The 22,667-nt window shown below is 37.1% G+C and overlaps 2 protein-coding genes across 3 annotated transcripts; both read right to left on the bottom strand.

Moving 5' to 3' along the window:
- Window positions 1-3,099: 3,099 nt before the first annotated feature.
- Window positions 3,100-7,458, bottom strand: LOC140811067 (cryptochrome-1-like). 2 transcript variants are annotated; one of them, XM_073168941.1, is made up of 5 exons: window positions 6,568-7,458; window positions 5,955-6,176; window positions 5,003-5,709; window positions 3,447-4,098; window positions 3,100-3,357 (listed from the first exon to the last, which is right to left on the bottom strand). In XM_073168941.1, the coding sequence occupies exons 1-5, from the start codon at window positions 6,878-6,880 to the stop codon at window positions 3,293-3,295; spliced, it is 1,959 nt and encodes a 652-aa protein (XP_073025042.1). In that variant the 5' UTR covers window positions 6,881-7,458; the 3' UTR covers window positions 3,100-3,292. The 2 variants fall into 2 exon arrangements, with proteins under 2 accessions (XP_073025042.1, XP_073025043.1); XM_073168942.1 differs by having other exon boundaries at window positions 6,432-6,710.
- A 2,336-nt stretch (window positions 7,459-9,794) lies between these two features.
- LOC140811539 (actin-depolymerizing factor) lies at window positions 9,795-22,523 on the bottom strand. The gene is made up of 3 exons (XM_073169476.1): window positions 22,388-22,523; window positions 21,440-21,705; window positions 9,795-10,204 (listed from the first exon to the last, which is right to left on the bottom strand). Exons 1-3 carry the CDS (start codon window positions 22,406-22,408, stop codon window positions 10,054-10,056), a joined length of 438 nt encoding a protein of 145 aa, XP_073025577.1. The 5' UTR covers window positions 22,409-22,523; the 3' UTR covers window positions 9,795-10,053.
- Between the last annotated feature and the right edge of the window lie 144 nt (window positions 22,524-22,667).

Below are 22,667 nucleotides of genomic sequence, written 5' to 3'. Positions count from 1 at the left end.
TACATATCATATAATACTCGTCATGCCCTTATCTCACGAATATTTATCTGTGAGACAGGTAAACACTACCGATTATTCACAATAAAAAATAATACTCTTAGTATAAAAAATGAGGCTCATGTCCGGTAATGGCTTGTGAGGCTCAGGATCTTTCAGCACAACAACTACTACTAACCGCTCCGGTCCACCATCAGGAGGTGGCACGCCAACTGCTGCCGTTTCTAGGATACCAGGGTCGACTGCATTACAAATGCGCTCAATCTCAACTGAGCTCGCCTGAATGGAAAAGGATAGAGCAGCATCAAATTTTTACATCTATCACGACTTTAAGAGAGTAAACCAACAGGGAAATGCTCAAGTAATGTAATACCCATTACAAATTGGTTTGCAGTTTGGACATGTTTATAAGGGGGTATAAACTATAAAGTGAATCTCTTAAAAATATGGGTATATTACTTTTGTAAATGGGAACAGAATCAGAGTAGTAGACATTCTATCACAGAGAGTTTTGCTCACAAGGGCCTGCAGGCCCAAGGCCTAATAGTACATCCCTGATGTTTGCTTTGGCAACAATTTTCGCGAGGCAGCTCAATCTTATTTAAAGAGCTTAAAGCATGTATAATACGACCCGTGAGGCCGTCTCACACAAGTTTTTGACTTATTTTCTTAAACCAGTTTATTCATTTCATAAAAACTGAAAAATATTTTTTTACAACCGAAATCAAAATTACAGCAGCAACAAGAAACTAAATATATGTTAAATAATAAAATTAATGAGTTCCTTACAACAATTAAAGACTAAAGATCATATTCCATGAATATGATATCTATCTAGTGTGATGTATGTAATATATGTTAAATGTGGAGTAAGAGTGTCAATCAAACCTATTTTATTTCTCGATTCAATAAAAGCTCAACGAGGTGAATAGGGTCCCCAAAATAACAAGAGATATGGAAAAAGCAGGTCTGATTACGGCTATTCTAGCATAACTAATTTTTAATAGTAGCGACATTCTTCTGCTATTTCCAGCGCGGTTGCTTCGTACCAGCTCCAGAATTCAACCGATTATTGCATCTCTATCTAAATGATTCTCGTTTTTATCTAGACCGAATGAGTGAATGACTTGGGGAAATCACTTAGTAAGTGGATGACAATCTTCCTAGTTCTTAAAACATATTTTTATACAAAAATACATAAATACCAAAAGTTTAGCCTGAATCAATTATCATAATAGAATATTGATATCTGAATAAAATTTCATATACAAAAATAAGCACTAAATCTGAATTATGCCTCTTGCGGTTAAATTGATAGCAATCCACATTATGTTAGTCTTCTAAAAGTTGAGGTCAGTAATCAAGAAGTCAAGAATCAAGAATCAGGAGTAGTTACTGATCAATAACCAGAATACGTATCCATATTACTTGGTTCAAAATTATTTAGTACTAAACAGTAATTTTGTGACAAGATTTCAATCGGCGTTTTGAAATCATACACACACAATTGGTCAGTTTTAACATGAAACTATAGATTTAATGCAAAAGCATACTTGTCTTTGTTGGTGTTTGATCCCTTAAGTGTTTGAAAACGTCTTGAACACGATATCACTTCAAAAAGTCAATTTTTTTCGCAGTCTCATAGATTATACACAAGAATTTTCTTGAATATTTTTAGGTGTGATTTACAATTGAATATTTTTAATTAGATGTGATTTACAAATGAACTTAATGGATATTTATAGCTAGTCGTATAAAGTGGTGGTTACCACCCACTGCTTCATCCCACTATGTCAATCAACCACTCATGACTAGCCCATGATTGTGCCCCCATTACTCCTACATTGTAGTGGTAGAAGAAAGTGGATAGTGGTTTGACCGAGTCTTCGAAATACTCTTGTCCCAGTTGCTTATAAAAAGACTTAAAACCACTTTAAAATGAAATAGAATGTATTCCTTTATCATCTAGGCTCGACAATTTTTGTAAAACGAATATGAATACAAATACAAATGAACTATTGACGATGTAGTATTTTAATGAAAATTTACATTATGCATTGGGAAATAAAAAGGGCTAAATTTTGGCTCATGTAAGGATACAAATAGAAAAAGTTTATCAACTCGGTGATCTTATTTATTTGGAGCATAACGAAATCCAACTGCTTACAGGATATCTATCCCATGCAACGGTTTGTTCGACCCCTCCCTTTGGGTGATAACCCTAGGCCCGAAGGGTTGATCAATGATTAAATAAGGAGCCACATTATTTTTTATGCGATGCAAATTAATTGGTGATACATATGTGAACATTTACCGCAATTGAATCGACTTTTTAGATATGATTGATCGAGTGTAGTTTTGCGGTTTTTTTTTTTTAAAATTTTTTTAATTAGTTGCTATATGATGTCAGTTAGTGTTTTTTAAAATATAATCACGGTTTTACCTGTGGAGTTAGATTTACTGTTTTGACCGTTTGTGGTTTTGAAGCAAATAATTGATTGAGTAGAATGTAAAATACTAGAATATATATTCAAATTGATTCGAAAATAATAATAATAATAATATTCAAATATATAACATAGCTCAAATTATACAAATAAAACTAGATAAAATACTAATCATGATCAAGCTAATAAATTCCAATATGTTGAGAGAAAGGCTATCTCGAATCTCAGCACGTTCTTATTCTTTGTGTTTGCGTATACATAAAATAAAATCCAATCTTACTTCTTTTTCTTCTTCTTTTTTTGGAAAATTGCCAAAATTACTGTTTTTGTCGAAAGAAAGTTGACGACTCTCAACAGTTGGGATGCAGATATGGAAGCTTCTGGTAAAATACCGGCAAAGCAGTCGATGATTACCAAAGTTAGGCTTTTAAACTCAATTACAGACAACTCGAATAAATTAAGCTTTAAATAAATTATCTTATGTATATCATCATGGTTTGTTGGATGATCCACGGTAATTTTTATTTTTTAAATACTCCAATAAAATAGAAGAAGCTAAGATGTAAAAAAGAATTTAGAAAATATATAGTCCGTGAAATATATCTTTCAAATTAAAAAATAAGATATTCATAAAGGGATTTTAAAAAATTAAATGTACAAAAAGGAGAGTTTTCTTGCTCTATGTACATATAATTTAATATAAATATTGTGTTTAGAATCCTAATAACATACACCATCTTCTAAAGAACACGTACAAAAACCTGTTATTATTTAGGTGTGAAGCACTAATTTACAAGAGAACCACACATACCAGAACAAAAACCTCTCATGCTTCTGCACTCATTGGATCAAATCAATGATCTTTCCTCCTCATTAGTGATCTCATCTCTTGAAGTATGCAAATGGATGGATCCTGCACACACAGACCAGATTTAGCTAGTAGAATTCGATATGCCATAGCATTTGAGAAAAATTGAAACGAAAAAGGCGGTTTACAGCTACCATTTTCATTCATCATGTTTTCAGAGTCGATTTCTTCTTGCCATTTGTCCATGAGATCAGAGGAATCTTGAACTTGTGCTGATGCGTCCTTTGACATTGCTGAACAACATTGGGGAACAGAGAATGAATATCTACTTCTGGTTAATTGTTTTTTATTCGAAGAAGATTCAGCTGTGGAGCACAAATCGTCGTCCATTTTCAAGGATTCACCTCCGTCACATCTGCCACGCAAATTCCCTTCATCTTTCCCCCGTTCCTGTCTTTTCTTGCTTCTTGAATTCTGCATAGACGGCACCCTTTGATCGTAAGATGAAATTGCTGAAAACGGAGTCCTTCCCTTCACAACTACGTTAGGAATGGACGAATTGGCATAGGTCTCAGAGTTATCAAATACGACTTCGTCTGTTCCATTGGCGTTTGCCGCTGCTTCTTTCGTGTGCATAATTGATATGGCTTCTGTTAGCCCAACCCTTGCCAAATCTATGTCGACTATAGGCTTAGGGTAGTTGGACCCCAAGTCTACGCCAGCAGATGTGAGCACTATAAGAGGAGCATCCCACGGATGATGAATCCACTCGGTAGGAATTCGTGCTAACTCGGGTAACCACTGCCTCACGTATTCACCATCTGGATCAAACTTGAATCCCTGAACCTGGAACATAAATCGAGATAAAATTAAAGATAATAAAAGATACAGTTTTCAAAACAGTGTGAATTAATGGGTCCAAAGAACAAGTTAATGTCATACTCTAAACCCAATGAATGTGAAGGCCGCCTAAGAGCTCTGTTGAGTGCAGCATACAATTTTAGCTATTTTAAACGCAAATAAAATCTTGATACCTAAAGTCCAGACTTAAAAAGTGGCTCATATGTTCCTGCCATATTCAACATGGAATATATTTTACAATCACCGAAAAATCACAAGGCAATGGTACATGTCGTCCTGAATACAAATCTAAAGTACAGGACTGATAATATCCCCAAGTCTCTGCAGTGTGCTTTGATGCCGATAATCATGTCTCCACACACTTTAAGTTTGATAATTGCCAACCGTCAAATAAACCATCAATTTCAGGTTTTCTTAACCTTGAGAGGCCCCTAGAGTCCCACTTGCGTGGGTTGAGGTAGATATATTTCCCCACCCCCATTGTATCCATTAAAAAAAAAAACTTACACGATTCTGAGCTCTCTTCATTTATGTTAACAGATTGACTTGCAGTTAATCTAGGAACCAAAACACATCCAACAGATCTCAAGTTATTTTTTCCCCCTATCTGTTGCCCAACCGAGTCCCAAGTCTACTTTCTTAAACTGGCAATTTTAAACTAAAGTCAGAAGAACCAGCCTTGTCAGGGAAAGAAATAAATCTGTGTTTTCAAATTTTGGTTTGCACCATTACAGTTTCGCTGAGTGGACCACAAATCAAGACACTTATAATGATCCTGTGCAGAATTCCTAATGTTATGATCACAGCCATGAATCAACAATACTAAAAGATGTAAGCAACATACATTTTAAGATAGAGAGCGTTAGCATAAAATATGAAACTATCTTACCTGTGGGCTATCCATTCGGTCAATTTCATGCCCATCAGGCAAACTTCCGGAGATGTATTGCCATCCCAGGACATCACTTTCCAGGTCTGCATCCAGAAGCGTATCCCAGAAATACTTCATCCCCCATTGCCACGGAAGGAGAAGAAACTTCACAAAGAAACTTGAAACTATCACTCTTATCCTATTGTGAATCCATCCAGTAGCCCAAAGCTCTCTCATCCCCGCATCAACTAGTGGATAACCCGTTCGGCCCTGTCGCCAAGCCTTGAATCGTGCTTGGTCAGCATTCCAAGGAAAAAATTTCAAGTTTCCCCGCAATGATCTCTCATGAGTAAATGGGAAATTAAAACATATATATCGGGAATACTCCCTTAATCCAACGGCCTTGAGAAAAAGATTTGCGCTCTCTTCCCCAAACAAATTTTGTTCGTTTTTCCAAACTATTTGTTTCATCCTTACACACTGGAAAACTTTCCTTATGCTTAGCTCCCCAAAATGAAGGTGCGGGGACAAGAGGGACGTGCAGTTCCCCCCAACCCTGAGTCTATCTTTCGAGTAGTTGAGCAGATGATTTTCTACAAATTCGGTAAAAGCCTTGTCAGAATTGGTCCAACCTGGTGACCAACCCCTTCCCAGTAATGCATTACTCGACTTTTCTGATTCATCTTCAAGACCCAACGCCTCAATAGAACAATTCTCCACTTTTCCTGTCAAAAACACGTAAAGATTGCTTGACTTTTTACTTACTTTCTCAATGCCAATATATATATCCACACACACACACATGTTTTGTTTCTTGTTTCATTCTGATTTCATCAAGTACAAGATCGTAAGCTCAGCTCAAGCTCAAATTTTGAACTTGTGCATCTATCCACCACTCGATGCTCTATTGATAGAATAAGTAGATATGAAAGCAAGATTGACACAAAAACAAAAAGAAAAGAGTTATTACCTGCAGCTGGAACCAACTGGCAGGGAGGAATATGTGCAGCGGGTTCCATTTGCATGTCTAAGGATTTATTCCAAAACGCTTTAAATGTTGTAAAAGCATTTCCATCATCATTGTATATTTCCCAAGGCTCGTGCAATAGCTCACCATTGTAGCTTTGAACACTAACTCCCATATCACTCAACTTTTGTTTGATATTGTGATCACGGACAAGTGAAACAGGATCTAGAATAGAACACAACAAATCCAGATTTAAGAATTCCAGGAAGTGCCTAAGTAACGAGTTCAACAAAATCTGAAAAAAGACACATTCCAATATGAAGATTATATATCAACCAGACTTCTATATAAGGTTAAATATATATCACCAAACTAAAGAAATATTATTTAATAAACCTTGTTAGGGGTATTTTAACTTTCAACAGGGACCTGAAGCCAATAATGATAGAGGTCTAGGACTCTAAGAAAACAATGAACTACCTGGCAGACCACGATCCCACAAATCAAGCTAGATATGTGTTTAGCCTATAACGATACATGTATTTAAAGATCAAATCATCTATTACACTCACAATATACATAGTAAGCCAAAAAAAAACGATTAGAAAAAATTCACCATAGAGATGGTTAAACACGACTTTTGTCGCCCCAACAGCACTTATGCAATCCAATAGAGCAGAAAGAGTGCTCTGTGCTTTGATCAACACAAATTCAGCCCCGAGAGATTTCAAAGATTGCTTCAAATGAATAAGTGATTGCTTAAGCCACCACCGTGAAACTCGACCAGGTAAATATTGGTCTTCTTCTTTAGGACACCATATAAAAACTGGTAATACACTCCCATCCCTAGCAGCAGCAGCTAAAGCAGGATTGTCTTCAATCCTCAAATCCCTCCTAAACCACACTATGCTTTTGCAATTACTTTCCATTTCAAGAATTCAATCCCTTGAATAATATTGCCCGAAAAATCATACGTGTTAAGCCTACCCACAAATCCATATCCTTGATTCTTCAACGGTGTTCATTTTTCAGTAAATTCAACTTCACAAATCCCTCCTAAACCACAACTATGCTCTTGCAGTCACTTTCCATTCCCATGAATTGAATCCCTTCGAGATTAAAACTGCACAGACACTGTATCTTACCCTTCCCACAATCCGTTTTCTTGATTCTACCCAAAGATTTTATCTTTCCTCCATCGCAAAGAAACAGTCCAAAGCATGCCTCAGTCAAATATCACAGACAAAACTTCAAATCCGCCATATAAAAACAAGAACTTGAACCCATACCTAAGATGTAATCCTTCGGATGCTCGTTTTGACCAGATCCCACAAAAAAATCAAGAAAAAGTACGCACGACTTTAGTAAGAAGCACCGATATCTATCGTAATGATTTTGATACACAATTGAGAAAGAGAGAGAGAGAGAGAGAGATATAAATAAAATTTATAACACAAAAGATTAAGATTCAGCTGACCAAGTTCTGTGTTTCCACGACAAACTAGCCACTCACCTCCATCCAGAAAATGACTAAATAATGTTATCCGTAGGCCCACTCAATACTTCGAAGAGACGGAAACTGAGAATGATGGATGGTATCTAAGGTAGATTTGAATTCCTGGCTGATTAAATTTAAGATTACATGAATAAATTTTTAAGTTAAAATTACAATGATTAATAGTTTCCTACACTTCAAAAAAAAAAAAAACTATAAAATTCTAATCCGATAAAAATTGAACCCATTATTAATTAAGTATCCAATTTTTTTGAAAAAATATTGATGACTTTTGATTACATAGTTATATATATTCATAAAAACCTTTCATTAAGAAAAATATTTGAACCTTGTGAATTAATGGTGAAACTAAAAAGCTAATTTTTTTAGAACACTGGTAAAAAGAATCACTTATCCTAAACCAATATTTCAAGAGTATTAAGGTAGCAAAGCATATTAAAAGTTCACGCTTCTGGCAAAAATATTAGCATTGCATGAAACTGGTAAAAAGAAATTAAATGAATTGTTCGGGTGTGGGTAAAACGATATAAACTCTACCAAAAAGTAAGTACTACGTTGGGGGGACAAATTCCCACCAAACGAAATGTGAAATGAACATTATCCGACAGCGTTTGTCTCTCCAAGCTGGACCCAGAGAGAAATATACAGACACGTACAGGTTTTTTTTGTCAAGTTACGGCGGGCTATGATATCATAATATGTGCCCCCTTCATCTGCTTATTCATAAAATATTTTTTTGTTGTATAACTAATGAATGTTACTCCATCATATTTTTTATACTCGAAGTGACAAATTTTTTCATGAAATATTAGGTTCTTAATGTCATACGCTGACTCAATCAAAATTATAAAAAACTTCCTCTCTTACCATTGCATTGAAATAACTTTTAACATATTTTACATATTTGTAATAACTTTTTGGAAAGTTTCATGTCGTGATTCACCAATAGAAATGAAATAATTATTTTTGTTGGCCTCATTAGACTCCCGTTGGGTCACGCGTCTAAGACAGGAAAAAAAGAGGTTATCTACCTCAATAATGAATATAAGAGATGTGTGAGGTCCATTGTCTTTCTATCTTTGAACAGGACAGGACCCTTGCATCTTCATCTCTGAAAAATCTGAGGGGAGATTCAAGTTTGGGATGAATGGTCAAATACAAAGGAGTGGCAGATCAATCTTTTGTTCCCTAAAAAGTTCTTTATGGGAGAGAGGTGGGACTGTTAAGCCTAGCGTTTGTCAACAAAATATCTTTGAGGGGTAGGAATGTGTAAGTTCCAGTTTATGTATCTTTTTACGTGATAATAATATTCTAGGGAATTTGTTCTCCCGATTGTATCACGAAAAAAAGCAACTAGAAAAAAGAAGAATTCAATTAAAATATAAATAAACTAGCCTACATGTCATGACATAATCAAACCACAGTTAATTTTTGAATTACAAAAAAAAAACAAAAATTTGTTTGGATTGTTTTGCTTTAGTTGGCTGCTGTGAATATACATGTATCTATATCTATATATCTCTATACGTGTGGATATGTATGTATGTAAATATCTGTATCTCAAGCCATTAAAGTAATCATTTAGATATGACTTGTCATACTAATATATTTTTTTAATCAATTTTAGTTCAATATTCAATATAAACATAGATTTCATTTTATGTGCACCAATCTCGTTCCACATTTTACTCAACTAATTCCTACATGTTTATTAAATCACTTTTTATTGTATTTAATCATCATTTAAACATAAACAATTAAATTTAAAATAATTATTTTAAAAATAAAATATATTATACATTTGCAATAAATAAATATTTCTATACTATATTATATTATATACAATGCAATGACGTGGCAACGTGGCGTCGCATATCAAATAGGAATCCTTCCCAATTTTTCTATGACAGAATGTGAATAAACGTGCAAAAGAAAAGGTTGGCATTTTACAAATCATGATTTGAAGTTTTAAGTCGAATGATGTCCTAAACTAAAAGAAGAAAAGGAAGCTAGCCAGTAGTCAGCAACGGACTCTCAAAGATAACATATTTTATACTGAGGACTGGACCATCATCGCTTTGTAAAAATATTAGCACAAACTGTTACAGAAATCAAGTATGCAAGTAAAAGACTGCAAGTCTAATTTACAAAACCATCGTGAAACTCTACAAATTTTACCATATCACATCAACCTCCCTTCCATTCCTCACAAGATTATGGAAAGTTCAGTTTTAGACAAGGTGTCGTTTTCCAGGATCATGCTAACGCTCGACATGGAACACGTATCGACAATTTTTAACCTGATATTATAAAAGGCACATATGCAATTCAACAGAAGCACACAATATTTCAGTATTCAACTGTCAATAGACATTGTCACAAATATTCTTCATTGGAAAACATCATCAGAAGAGGAACAACATGATACCCATAACAGGAAAATCCAAGAGTTCCAAATCAGCCTTCCCAGGGGTCGAATTATTTTTAATTAAGCCATGTATAAATGTATACATAAGTATTCCAAGGAACTCGTTTTTCTTGGAGACAGCTCCAAAATATATTACCTATGTTTCAGCTGCAAACTCTTCAATTAGCACGCTCCTTGATCACCTCAAGGTCCATTTCAGTAGGGTCAGTTGCCTGAATTTCATAATGTACACCTTCCAGTTCCCTCCTAAACCTTTCCTTGGATGTGGCATAGAGCATCTTTGCACGGATCCGAGAGGTGGAAGGAGACCTGAAAGGAACATGGATATCTCAATTAATAGTTGCCTCGTTATCATTTGAATTACTATATGAAATCAATGATTTTGCTATGGCTTTCGGCGGGGAAGGAAGTCATGGAGGGGGTGCAACATTTATATCTGCATACACGCACATAACACCAGGAAACTTACACGTTCTAAGAAAAGTTAAGTTTCAAAATATAACCAAAAGACGACTACACGCTGCACATTCTAATATTCAAAACAAAATATAACAGACACCTGACAATTTGGTACAATTAGGTGAGGTTGATGACAACGAGAAGATACACCAATCTCATCAATATAAAACCCTGAGCACAAATTCTTGTTTTGATTCTAAACCCGAACATCTTAAACAGTTCAACATAGTTTCATCCTATATGCAACAAATATTTGTATTATCCAAAAGACACTTAAATATAGAGTATCCAATCAATCAATCAACAAATGTAACCAAAATCCAGAAATGGTTAAACCCGGCCGAACTCACAGCAATACTGTTCTTTATCTATTTGTTCACTTAAATTTGTGAAATAGGATAGTAACTGGTTCCTAGATAATTGAAAGAAGTTCACAACTCATAAATGGAAAAAAAAAAAAGATAACAATACTTAAGTAAAAGTGATAGCCGTTGTGTGGTGTCTGTATCACACGGTTTAAAAAAATATTTCTCCCAGATGAGTTGGAAAATTTTCAAGGACCAATTAAACAAGTTGGTCTGGCCTAATACGGAATACCACATTGTATTCAGCATAATAAGTGAAACTGTTGTTTTTCTTTTGTTTTTTGTTTTTAAAAAATTGGAAATAGTTATTGTGATACACGAATATGGATGCAAAACAAAATCACCTTAAACTGGAAGCTAAAATCCTAAATGAAGTTGGGGTAGCCTAGCTAAAATATTTAAATTGCAGCTGATGTGTAGAAAATAACGCCTAAACTGACACTCCGGACAGTCTGCAAAACAGTGATATGAAATTAACATGCCATAAAAAAAAGCATTTTGAAAATGAAGGTTGTTTCCAAAATTATTTGGTAAGGATACCCGGCTAAACGAAGGGGGGAAAGGATATGCATGGGATGTGAAGGGAAATAATGTTTTCCAAGTTTTCAATTAATATAATTAATTATTTCCTCCGATATATTTTCCTTATTGTTTTGATTGACTAAATATTTGTTTTGATTTTGCCTTCCTTTTCTAATGAGATATTAAAAGATTTAGTGAATTGATAAGATATGATCTTAATGTTTAAAAAGAGTTTATTCCTAATAAAACTCTCACTTTCCTTGCTTAATAGGTTTCCTTAAAAGATAAGGCTCTCATCTATAAAAAGGAAAAACCTAGGACGTTGGGCGTGGCCGTCTTTTTCACCCAGAGTCATATACATACTTTGCACGATCTAAAGTTCAGAGAAAATCACGAGGAACATCGTTCCATTAAAGACTGCCGATATCAAGTGTTGCCGTGAATGTTGAGAGCATCCGAAGACAACATCCTTGCAGACGTTGGCTGAAGATTGGTTCTCTTGGATCTACTGTTGGGCAACACGTTTTTTTTTTGCTTTCTTGTTTTTTTAGTTTTATTCTGGTTGTTTGTTTTTAGAAAGCTTTATTTTCTCAACTTGTTGAGAAAATTGATTTTTGTCATAATCACTAGTATTAGGTTTTTGTGTAAACATTGTGGTTTTCTAGTGATTAATTTTTGCCATAAGGCACCGCACAAGTATTTATACTTGTGCATATTTAATCTTGTCCATCTATTTATTTCAAATCAATTTGTGTTATAAAAGTTAATTTTCCGCTGCGTGTAGATGTTGTCCGAGATGTTGTAACATCTGGCACAACACCTAATTCTGACAAAACACAAATTTACTGTTTTTCATTCTATTCTGATATTCTCATTATTTTTATATCTGTCTGACGAAATAATCCTTACAAGTGGTATCAGAGCCAACTCTTGATATACTAAGTGCTGATTCTGGTTTTTGTTTTGTTTGACAGAAATATTTAATGGACATCACATTTGCAAGTGCAGCACTTCGACCACCAGTCCTTGATGGTACTAATTACAGCTTATGGAAGGTCAAGATACGATACTACATAAAATCCCTAGATGAACGGGCATGGCAGCGCGTCATCAACGGATGGACTCCACCAGTCGCAACAGATCAAGAGGGGGACAATCGACCAAAGCCTGAAAATGACTGGACTGCTGACGAAGTGCAAAATTCAAATCATAACTCAAAGGCTTTGAATGCTATATTCACATCGGTTGATATGAACATGTTCAGTTTAATCACAAACTGTACTTCGGCTAAAAGTGCATGGGATATCCTTCAATGCCATTGCGAAGGGTCTGAGAGTGTGAGACGAACCAGATTAAGGATGCTTACCTCCAAATTCGAAATGATGAGGATGGAGGAATCTGAAAGCATACTTGAGTATGATCGACGTCTACGGGAGATTGCTAATGAGGCATTCAGTGTTGGAGAATCTATCTCCAGTGAGCGTCTAGTAAGCAAAATCCTCCGTTCTCTGCCTAAAAGATTCAATATAAAAATCTGTGCAATAGATGAAGCTAAGGACACGTCTAAGATGTCAGTGGAAGATCTTATCAGCTCACTACGCACGTTTGAGATGAATCTGGATATGCAAAGAAAGGACAAAGGGAAGACAATTGCACTTTAAACTTCTAATGACTCCTACAATGAACTTCTACAAATATCTCAAGAAGTCAACGATTCTGATCTCTGTGAGGATTCTATCTCTTTTATCACAAAGAAATTTGGGGATTACTTGAAAAGAATCCGGGAAAAGAAAAAGGATACACAACCTTCTAAACATTCTAGTCTTCCTGAAAAGTCACAAAGGTTACCTGCGAAGTTACCAATTCAAACTAGGAATGAAGGCAAGGGGCAATTCAAATCAAGGAAGTCTGATTCTGTGCAGTGTAGAGAATGCCAAGGATTTGGTCACTACGCCAACGAATGTGCAAACAGATTACGCAAGAGCAAAGGGTATAATGCATCCCTTAGCGATGAAGAATCTGATCTTGAGGAGAAGTCCACGGATGAAGACAATCAAACCTCTCTAACTGCACTACTGACAGAAACCCGCTGGCTACAAGTGAATCCTTTGGGTGTTGCCCTAGGTGTTGCTACACCTGGCCACAACATTTGTGAAAAACCAGTCTGTTTCAACTCTACAGTTTCTGAAAACTTGAATGAAGATGATCTGGAGGCTGAAGGTGAAGAACTTACTCTTGAGAGTGTCCAAGAGCTTTATGAAGAACTGTTTGAAGATTGGACCAAAAGAAACAAGCTTAATGCCAATCTGGTGAAAGAAAATGCTGAACTGAAATCGGTGATGAAAGAAAATGCTGATCTAAAAGCAGTGGTTGCTAAACTCGAGGTAATTTTGAGCAAAAAAGATTTGGAACTTGGTAAGACCAGAGAAGATCTTCAAAGAGCAACTGAAACCCTGTCCAAATTTAATACAAGCACATCCAAGCTTGAATCCATACTTTTGATGGGAAGAGATGACAAGAAAGGCTTAGGGTTCAAGGACAGTGTGTTCGAAACAGGTGAATCTTCCAAGTCTACAGTCTTTGTGAAAGGAAAAGATGATACATCTCCACAACTTCAATCCAAGTCCCCCATCAAAAGCTCTCCTCCAAAAAGACAATCTGCGGCACCCATCCCTAGGAAAAGAAAACGAAGGTACGTATGTCATTACTGCTTTAAGCCTGGTCATATCAGGCCATACTGTTTTAAACTCAGGGATGATCGCATGAATCAAAAGTCGAGCCAGATGTTGCCCCGAATGTTGTCCAACACTTTCCGCAACACCTCCCACCATGGACCTATAGTAAGACAAATTTGGATCCCAAAGGTAACAACTCACTGTAAAGTTGTCTACACTTCATTGAAAACTAATACTGCAGGTCATTGGTACTTTGATAGTGGAAGCTCACGCCACATGACGGGGTCTAAAGAACATCTGATCGAGTATGTTGAACTAAAATGTGGTAGAGTGACCTATGGAGGGGGAGCAAAAGGAAGAATTATAGGAAAGGGCACACTGAATGTTGAAGGATTGCCAAAGCTTCACAATGTGCTTCATGTTGAAGGATTGAATTCAAATTTGATAAGCATAAGCCAACTATGCGATGATAATTTGTTTGTTAAATTTGATAAACATAACTGTGAAGTCTTTGATGAATCGAATGTGTGTGTTATGACAGGTACAAGGTCGTCAGACAATTGCTACCAAATAGGAGAAGACCTTTCATGCAAACATGTGCAGATCACCGAACTTGACCTTTGGCATCAAAAACTAGGACATGCAAACTTCAAAACCCTGAAAAACTTGAGTAAGTATGATGCAGTAAGAGGTATGCCTAATCTCTCCTCTGGTATACCATATGTGTGCGGTGACTGCCAAAAGGGTAAACAGACTCACGTGTCCCATCCAGTGTTGTCAACACCTGGGACAACACGGTGTCTGGAATTACTACACATGGACCTTATGGGTCCTATGGAAGTTGAGAGCCTCGGAGGTAAGAAATACTCTTTCGTATGTGTGGATGACTTCTCCCGTTTCTCATGGGTTAATTTTATTAAAGAGAAGTCGGATACTTTCGATGTATTCAAAAACTTGATCACTAGAATCACTAACCTCCACAGTTTGAAGATAAGAAGGATCAAGACTGATCACGGTAAAGAATTTGAAAATCGTTCATTTTCATCATTCTGTGACAGAAAAGGTATTTCTCATGAATTTTCAGCACCAAAAACACCGCAACAGAATGGCATTGCTGAACGTAAGAACAGGACTTTGCAAGAAATGGCAAGAGTAATGTTAACTTCAAAGAACCTCGCAAAGCGTTTTTGGGCAGAAGCCCTAAACACAGCATGTCATATTTCAAATAGAGTGTATCTAAGGAGTGGATCAACCATGACCTCTTATGAAATCATTATGGGAAAGAAACCTAACCTTAGATACATTCATGTTTTTGGCTGTGTATGTTATACTTTGAATGACAGGGATCAACTGGCTAAGTTCGACTCCAAGAGTGATAAGTGTCTGTTTCTCGGATATGCCACTAATAGTCGTGCCTATCGTATGTTTAATCTCAGAACAAGGACTATTATGGAATCAATTAATGTTGTGTTTGATGATTGTGCAGATCTTAGGAAGAAAACTGCAGAAGATGATGTTGAAGATCTGTTAGAAACTCAAATACCGCTGAAAACGACAGATGTTGCTCCAGATGCTGCAACATCTGGCACAACATGTGACACTGATGTCAACAAATCGCAAGAATATGTTCACAGCGATAATGAGGAAGTCGAGGATGGACCATGTATCCCAAGCAAAATCCAAAAGAACCACCCGTCGTCTCAAATCATTGGAGGAATGAGTGAAGATATCCAGACCAGGAAGAAGGATAAAATTGACTACCGAAAAATGGTTGGACTTGTGTGCATGAGTACCATGTACTCGCAGGTTAGATTCTCATGCTTTGTGTCTCAAATTGAACCAAAAAATGTTATGGAAGCACTAAAAGACGAATTTTGGACTGATGCTATGCATGATGAACTTGAAGAGTTTGTTCGAAATGAGGTGTGGACTCTAGTTCCACCCCCTGACCATGGCAATATCATTGGATCAAAATGGGTTTTTAAAAACAAAACTGATGAGTCAGGAAACATCATTCGAAATAAAGCACGGCTGGTTGCTCAGGGGTACACACAGGTTGAGGGAGTTGATTTCGATGAGACCTTTGCTCCTGTTGCCCGTATTGAGTCAATCCAACTTTTGCTTGCCATTGCATGCTACATGAAAATAAAACTTTTCCAAATGGATGTCAAAAGTGCCTTCTTGAACGGGTTCTTGAATGAAGAAGTTCATGTGAGACAGCCAAAAGGATTTGAGGATCCACATCATCCAAATCATGTGTACAAATTGAAAAAAGCTCTCTACGGCTTGAAGCAAGCACCCCGTGCATGGTATGGGAGGTTGACTGACTATCTCCTTGACATCGGATTTACACGAGGTGAGGTAGATAAAACACTCTTCATTCAAAATGCCAAAGGTGAGATTCTTATTTGTCAGATCTATGTCGATGATATGATCTTTGGTTCTTCATCACAACAGCATGCCAATGACTTTGTTGAGTGCATGTCATCTATGTTTGAAATGAGTATGGTTGGTGAGCTAAACTACTTTTTGGGTTTGCAAATAAAACAAATGCATGACGGCATCTTTTTATGCCAAAGCAAGTATGCAAAGAATTTAATTAAGAAATTTGCTAATGAAAACGTCAAGCACATGAGAACACCAATGGGCTCAAATGAAAAACTATCCAAAGATGTTGCGGCCGAAGATGTTGACAACACCCTTTACCGCAGCATCATAGGAAGTCTCTTATACTTGACTGCTAGCCGCCCTGACTTAATGTTTAGTGTGTGTTTATGTGCTAGATACCAATCTAATCCTAAGATTTCTCATTTAAAAGCTGTAAAACGTATCCTACGATACATAGCCGGAACCATTAATCTAGGATTATGGTATACTCATGAAACCAATTCTAATCTAGTAGGATTCTCAGATGCTGACTGGGCAGGGGATATAGATGATAGAAAAAGTACTTCTGGGGGGTGTTTCTATCTTGGCAATAATTTAATTTCTTGGCATAGTCGAAAACAGAACTGTGTGTCCTTATCCACTGCCGAATCTGAATATGTAGCAGTTGGAAATGCGTGTACCCAACTTCTGTGGATGAATCAAATGATAGAGGATTATGGTCTTAAGAGTGATCCTTTAATGGTGTACTGTGATAATTCTAGTGCAATTAACATCTCAAAAAATCCAGTACAACACTCTCGGACAAAGCACATTGACATAAGGCATCATTTTATTCGAGACTTAGTCGAACAAGGTTTGATTAGAATTGATTTTGTTGATACAAATAACCAACTGGCTGACATATTCACAAAAGCATTAGACTTTGAGAGATTCTCCAATCTCAGGAAATCTCTCAGCATGTGTTCTGATTAAGCATTGATCGATGTTTCTCCAGATGTTACAACATCTCGGACAACATCTAACATGCATTTGCATTTCTAGGATTTAGACATACTGCATTTTCATGCATTCTGTGATATGATGTGTTGGAATGATGTTGCTTAATCTTCTGTTACACTTACAATTCCTTATTCTATCTTATTTGACACACTTGGATATGGTTAACAATCTGATTAAATCACAAAATAGTTGAAGGATGATCATGTACTCCATGACATTGTCCCATACAAAAAGTGACTTGCAAAGAGTGAGTAAAAAGAAAAATCAATTATGCATATGCTCTGTATCAGAAGAAAAGATGGGAAAAAGCTACCTAAAAGAGTCCAATGAAGACTGTGCTTTTAGTGTGGGAGCTACCTCTTCTGAATTTAATACAGAAGGCAAAATAGAAGAAAATGGAAAAAGCTACCTAAAGGAGTCCTAAAGAAGACCGTTCTTCTAGTGTGGGAGCTGCCACTTCTATGGTCAGAAAAAAAAAAAAAAAAAAATCTCCAAGTGTGCAGAAAAATCAAAATTATTTTTTTGGAATTGGACGTGTTGTCAGAAGATGCTGCCGACATTTGTGACAACACCTCTTCTGTAAACATATCTCACATTTGTTTTCATGTTTCTATTTCTGTTACATTCTGTTATTAGGCATAAATAGGTCATGCATAAACATAACATTGTGAATATTGTTGTGTCACGAGGACATGAGTATCTCGACAACGAAAATTCGATGAAAATCCAGATTGTGCAAAACTCTCGAATCTTCGTGATGCACGATGTCTAGTGGTGCGATAATCGATGTGGGTTACTTCTGGAATTTTTGAATCCAATTTGTGCGAGAAATTATCTATGTACTTAATTAAAGGGGTTAACGGCTGATTTGGTTAAATTGAATTTTTGTTACCGTTAGACTTACAGGCAGTTCCTTTGCGCTTAATTGTGATTATCGGTCTCCCCACTTCTCACCTACTTCACACTCACCATAGAAACCCTAAGACATTGCACCAACACTCTCGCATTTCCTTCTGAAATTCTTGTCTCTCTGTCTGACTTGCAATTTATCATCAATGGCAGGCACTGGTTTTGATCCCCTGGACATCCGGAGTGAAATGGGGCACACCGAAAATGTTGCCGGTACTGAGACAACATCTGCTACGACACCCGCTGTCGAATCGCCTCTACCATTGGTAATTACAACTGAAGATCCAGTCCCTTTGGAGATAATTGCTCCAGGCGAACCTGGAAATGCCTTTGACGTAGAGAATCCACCAATCATTCAAGTATTCGATCCTCCGCGTCCGCCCGTTCGTCGATCCAAGCGGCAGGCAGGGTATAATCCTGACCTCACACCAGGGAAACGGTTTCGGCACAAAGGGCAACCATCCACTCGTCCATCGTTGATTGACCCTGCAGAGACTTCGGGAGATGACTCCGCTGATGGGGACTACGAATTGGTTGCTCGTAAAAGACCTGCACCCCGAGTTACTGTGGTTTCATCATCCTCGTCTTCTATCCAGGATGACGATGATGCTCCCTCTAACCCGTCACTTCTCCCACATTATCCTCTCAGAATCCTGTTGATGAGAATGAGGTTGAAATTTCGTTGGCCCAATTTATGGCCAACTTGAAAAATCAGAAGGGAAAGGCTCCTTCAACCTCTACTGTTCACCATTCCGCTACAAATCCGACCGTCTCCAGCCAGTCAAAGAGTGCCTCTGCTGATGAAGCGATCTCTGGTGGTGCAAATGACTCTGAACCTATGGATGTTGCCCCAGATGTTGAGAACACTGAGGATGACATTGATCTATCTGCCTATGATTTGGCCACTTGTTACAACACCATGTTCTACTCTGAGACTGCATTCTCGAACTGGCCTCTCTATGAAAATCGAGAGTTTGTTGCGGAGCGTAATGTGGATGTGGAAGCCTTTTATCGGTACAATTTAATTGAGTTTCTCAAATCTAGGGGTCTGTTCTCTACTTGCTCCTCTGTTCTCCCTTACTGTCATAAGGCTATCCTTGAATTTTATGGTAATCTTACTTTAAGTGTTGGGGATCCAAGATCGGCAAAATTTGGACAAGTTTTTGTCCGCAACAGGGTATACAACTTCACAGCCGATGTAATCAATGCACACTATGATACACCTGCTGCTGCTAAAGGCTCTCTTCCGGATTTAGGTGAGGTAATTTCTGTCCTCACTGGTGGCATGGTCAGCAAGTTTCCTCTCCATCCACACAAGGTCTCAGCTGCTACCCTTACTTCACTCTATTCGGTGCTGCACAAGATTGCCATCCATAATTGGACCCCGACTACGAATACCACTGTTGTCACCAAGGCTCAGGCGCTGACTCTCTTCTCTGTTGGGAATTCAACTTTAAACTTTGGCCGCCTGGTGTTCAACACAGTGTTGCAGTACGCTGCTGGTGGTTTGAAGTCATCCAAGCTCCCATTTCCCTCTCTGATTTATGGAATCTTGGTGTCACAGGGGTTTGTTAAGAACATTACAGAACCTTTATCTTTGCCCACTGATCCGCTCAAGATTGCCTCTGCACTTATGCACGGCAAGCGGAAGGTTGATCTTCCATGGAGTGCCTCTGCCTCGGTACCTCCTGCTACTGGCCCTACTCAGCCTTCCTCCTCCACCACTGTACCTCCTACCACTGGTCCGTCTGCACCTACCACCGCTACTCCATCCTTGTCTGATTATGTGAAAATATCAGTAGCTGGTGCCCAGATGGTTCTCGATCATGCACTGAAGAAGATTGAACAAGCCAAAGCTGATTTGGCCTACTATGAGGATTTAGCTATTACCATCCAAGCACTGCTGGCTGTTGGAGTCTTTCATGGACAAAAAGGGGGAGATGATGCTGGTCCCTCTGGCACTAAGGATGACATTGATACAGAAGATGAGGATGATAGTGATGATGAGGATTGATTAAGCTGAGCTGACTAATTTTTTTCTGTTTTGATCTTCTGTTTAAACCGTCTATGCTCCTATAGTGTTAACTGTTTGTGCTCTTCTAGTGTGTAAGTCTGCCTCTCCCTTTTGTTTTGCTTGGATATATCAAGAGCTTGTGCAGGTGTTGCTTTGAATGTTGTCACCTTTACTAACAACACCTCTGTTAACAGTTTCTTATTCAGGGGGAGACAAAAGTGCCTGAACTCAGGGGGAGTTAAAATGAACTAAGAATGATATATGGGTTTGATCTCATTTTGTCCAAGAAAGGCAAAAAGGGGGAGATTGAAGGGAAATAATGTTTTCCAAGTTTTCAATTAATATAATTAATTATTTCCTCCGATATATTTTCTTTATTGTTTTGATTGACTAAATATTTGTTTTGATTTTGCCTTCCTTTTCTAATGAGATATTAAAAGATTTAGTGAATTGATAAGATATGATCTTAATGTTTAAAAAGAGTTTATTCCTAATAAAACTCTCAATTTCCTTGCTTAATAGGTTTCCTTAAAAGATAAGGCTCTCATCTATAAAAAGGAAAAACCTAGGACGTTGGGCGTGGCCGTCTTTTTCACCCAGAGTCATATACATACTTTGCACGATCTAAAGTTCAGAGAAAATCACGAGGAACATCGTTCCATTAAAGACTGCCGATATCAAGTGTTGCCGTGAATGTTGAGAGCATCCGAAGACAACATCCTTGCAGACGTTGGCTGAAGATTGGTTCTCTTGGATCTACTGTTGGGCAACACGTTTTTTTTTTGCTTTCTTGTTTTTTTAGTTTTATTCTGGTTGTTTGTTTTTAGAAAGCTTTATTTTCTCAACTTGTTGAGAAAATTGATTTTTGTCATAATCACTAGTGTTAGGTTTTTGTGTAAACATTGTGGTTTTCTAGTGATTAATTTTTGCCATAAGGCACCGCACAAGTATTTATACTTGTGCATATTTAATCTTGTCCATCTATTTATTTCAAATCAATTTGTGTTATAAAAGTTAATTTTCCGCTGCGTGTAGATGTTGTCCGAGATGTTGTAACATCTGGCACAACACCTAATTCTGACAAAACACAAATTTACTGTTTTTCATTCTATTCTGATATTCTCATTATTTTTATATCTGTCTGACGAAATAATCCTTACAGGATGCCTACAAGATAACTGTTTGCATTAGAGAGCGACAAAAAGAGAGAGACCATGCTATAAAGAAGATCTTGCTCTTTTGGCAGTTCTCAGAAGTCACATAATCGAAGTCATAAACAGCGTATCGGCAGTCATTCTCAGGCAGAGATGCAGCGAAATCTTCGTAACTCTCAGCCGGGCTGCCAGTTTTCTCGACCACAACTTCACTTTTCTTTTCTTCAATCTTGAAAATTACATAGCGGTATACCTTCTTCCGTTGCAGTTCCATGTATGTGGTTTTGCTGTGATCAGCAACACCCATTCCGGATGATGCATTTCTCTGAAATTGTAAATATCGGTAAAAAGCTTAAGGATGAATCAGAATAACATAATTAACTCATAGATCATAAATCAAATTTCATTTAAATTATTAACCTCAAATGCCAACCATGAGCCAAACAAATACATTCTATGCCCCATCAAACCAATCCCAAAGGGACAATTCAGATCAGACCTATCCATGACTCCAATTTCCCAAAAACTAGAAAATCCTCGACCCAGAAATCAGTGCAGATATTGTCTCTAACCCTAACACTAGGAATTCAAATAACAAAACAAACTATTATGCTAGTTCCAATTCTTTGTAAGCCAGCAAAACAAACCATAGGCGAGGAATGTAAAAGCAATAAATCATTCAAGTAAAAATCAACAGAGATGAATAGAAATCATAGGGGATTGTATAATACATAAGCAAAAACAAGGACGAGACCATCCAAGGATGCTACTTCATGTCTTCAATTTGAACAACAAAGCAAGAAGATCCCCATAATACTTCACTTTAACTGAAGTTTCTCAAAGAGATTCCATAATTCAGCAAACAAAAAACAACAAATGAAAGACAAATATAAAGCTATAAACTACAAGATCAGAGCAATAATACATACGCAAATCAGTCGACCAATCAACAAAAGTTAAGATGTAAAAATACCACAAAAAATAGTAATATAGGAAAATAAACAGACCCCTACTCCACGGAACGACATGGAAACAGTTCGGGAGATTATTGTACAGCAAATGGAGGAGAAAGGATGAAGAAAATGTAGCCACCGAAAGGGAAAACCCGAAATAATAAAAAGTACCGGAAGAATAATTCTTTTGTAGTGGTTCCGGTATATATTCTTGTAACATATATATATATATATACACACACACACACCCAATTTGGAAATGGGCCACATGAAGCCCAGCCCAATTTTCACAGACCTAGGTTGGACCATGCACGTATTGACAAATTGTTAGGGA

Source organism: Primulina eburnea, chromosome 14 (assembly GCF_022965805.1).
Source record: "Primulina eburnea isolate SZY01 chromosome 14, ASM2296580v1, whole genome shotgun sequence".
Taxonomy (NCBI): Eukaryota; Viridiplantae; Streptophyta; class Magnoliopsida; order Lamiales; family Gesneriaceae; genus Primulina; species Primulina eburnea.
This window is presented reverse-complemented; position numbering and strand designations above follow the sequence as displayed.

Coding starts and splice junctions, on each gene's coding strand:
- LOC140811539 (XM_073169476.1), bottom strand. CDS start 22,408: ATGTCGTTCCGTGGAGTAGGG. Junction 21,706..22,387: donor TGTCGTTCCGTGGAGTAGGG/GTCTGTTTATTT, acceptor TTACAATTTCAG/AGAAATGCATCATCCGGAAT. Junction 10,205..21,439: donor AAGATCTTCTTTATAGCATG/GTCTCTCTCTTT, acceptor TGTTCCTTTCAG/GTCTCCTTCCACCTCTCGGA.
- LOC140811067 (XM_073168941.1), bottom strand. CDS start 6,880: ATGGAAAGTAATTGCAAAAGCATAGTGTGGTTTAGGAGGGATTTGAGG. Junction 5,710..5,954: donor CCAGTTGGTTCCAGCTGCAG/GTAATAACTCTT, acceptor TGTTTTTGACAG/GAAAAGTGGAGAATTGTTCT. Junction 3,358..3,446: donor AAACATGATGAATGAAAATG/GTAGCTGTAAAC, acceptor CTGTGTGTGCAG/GATCCATCCATTTGCATACT.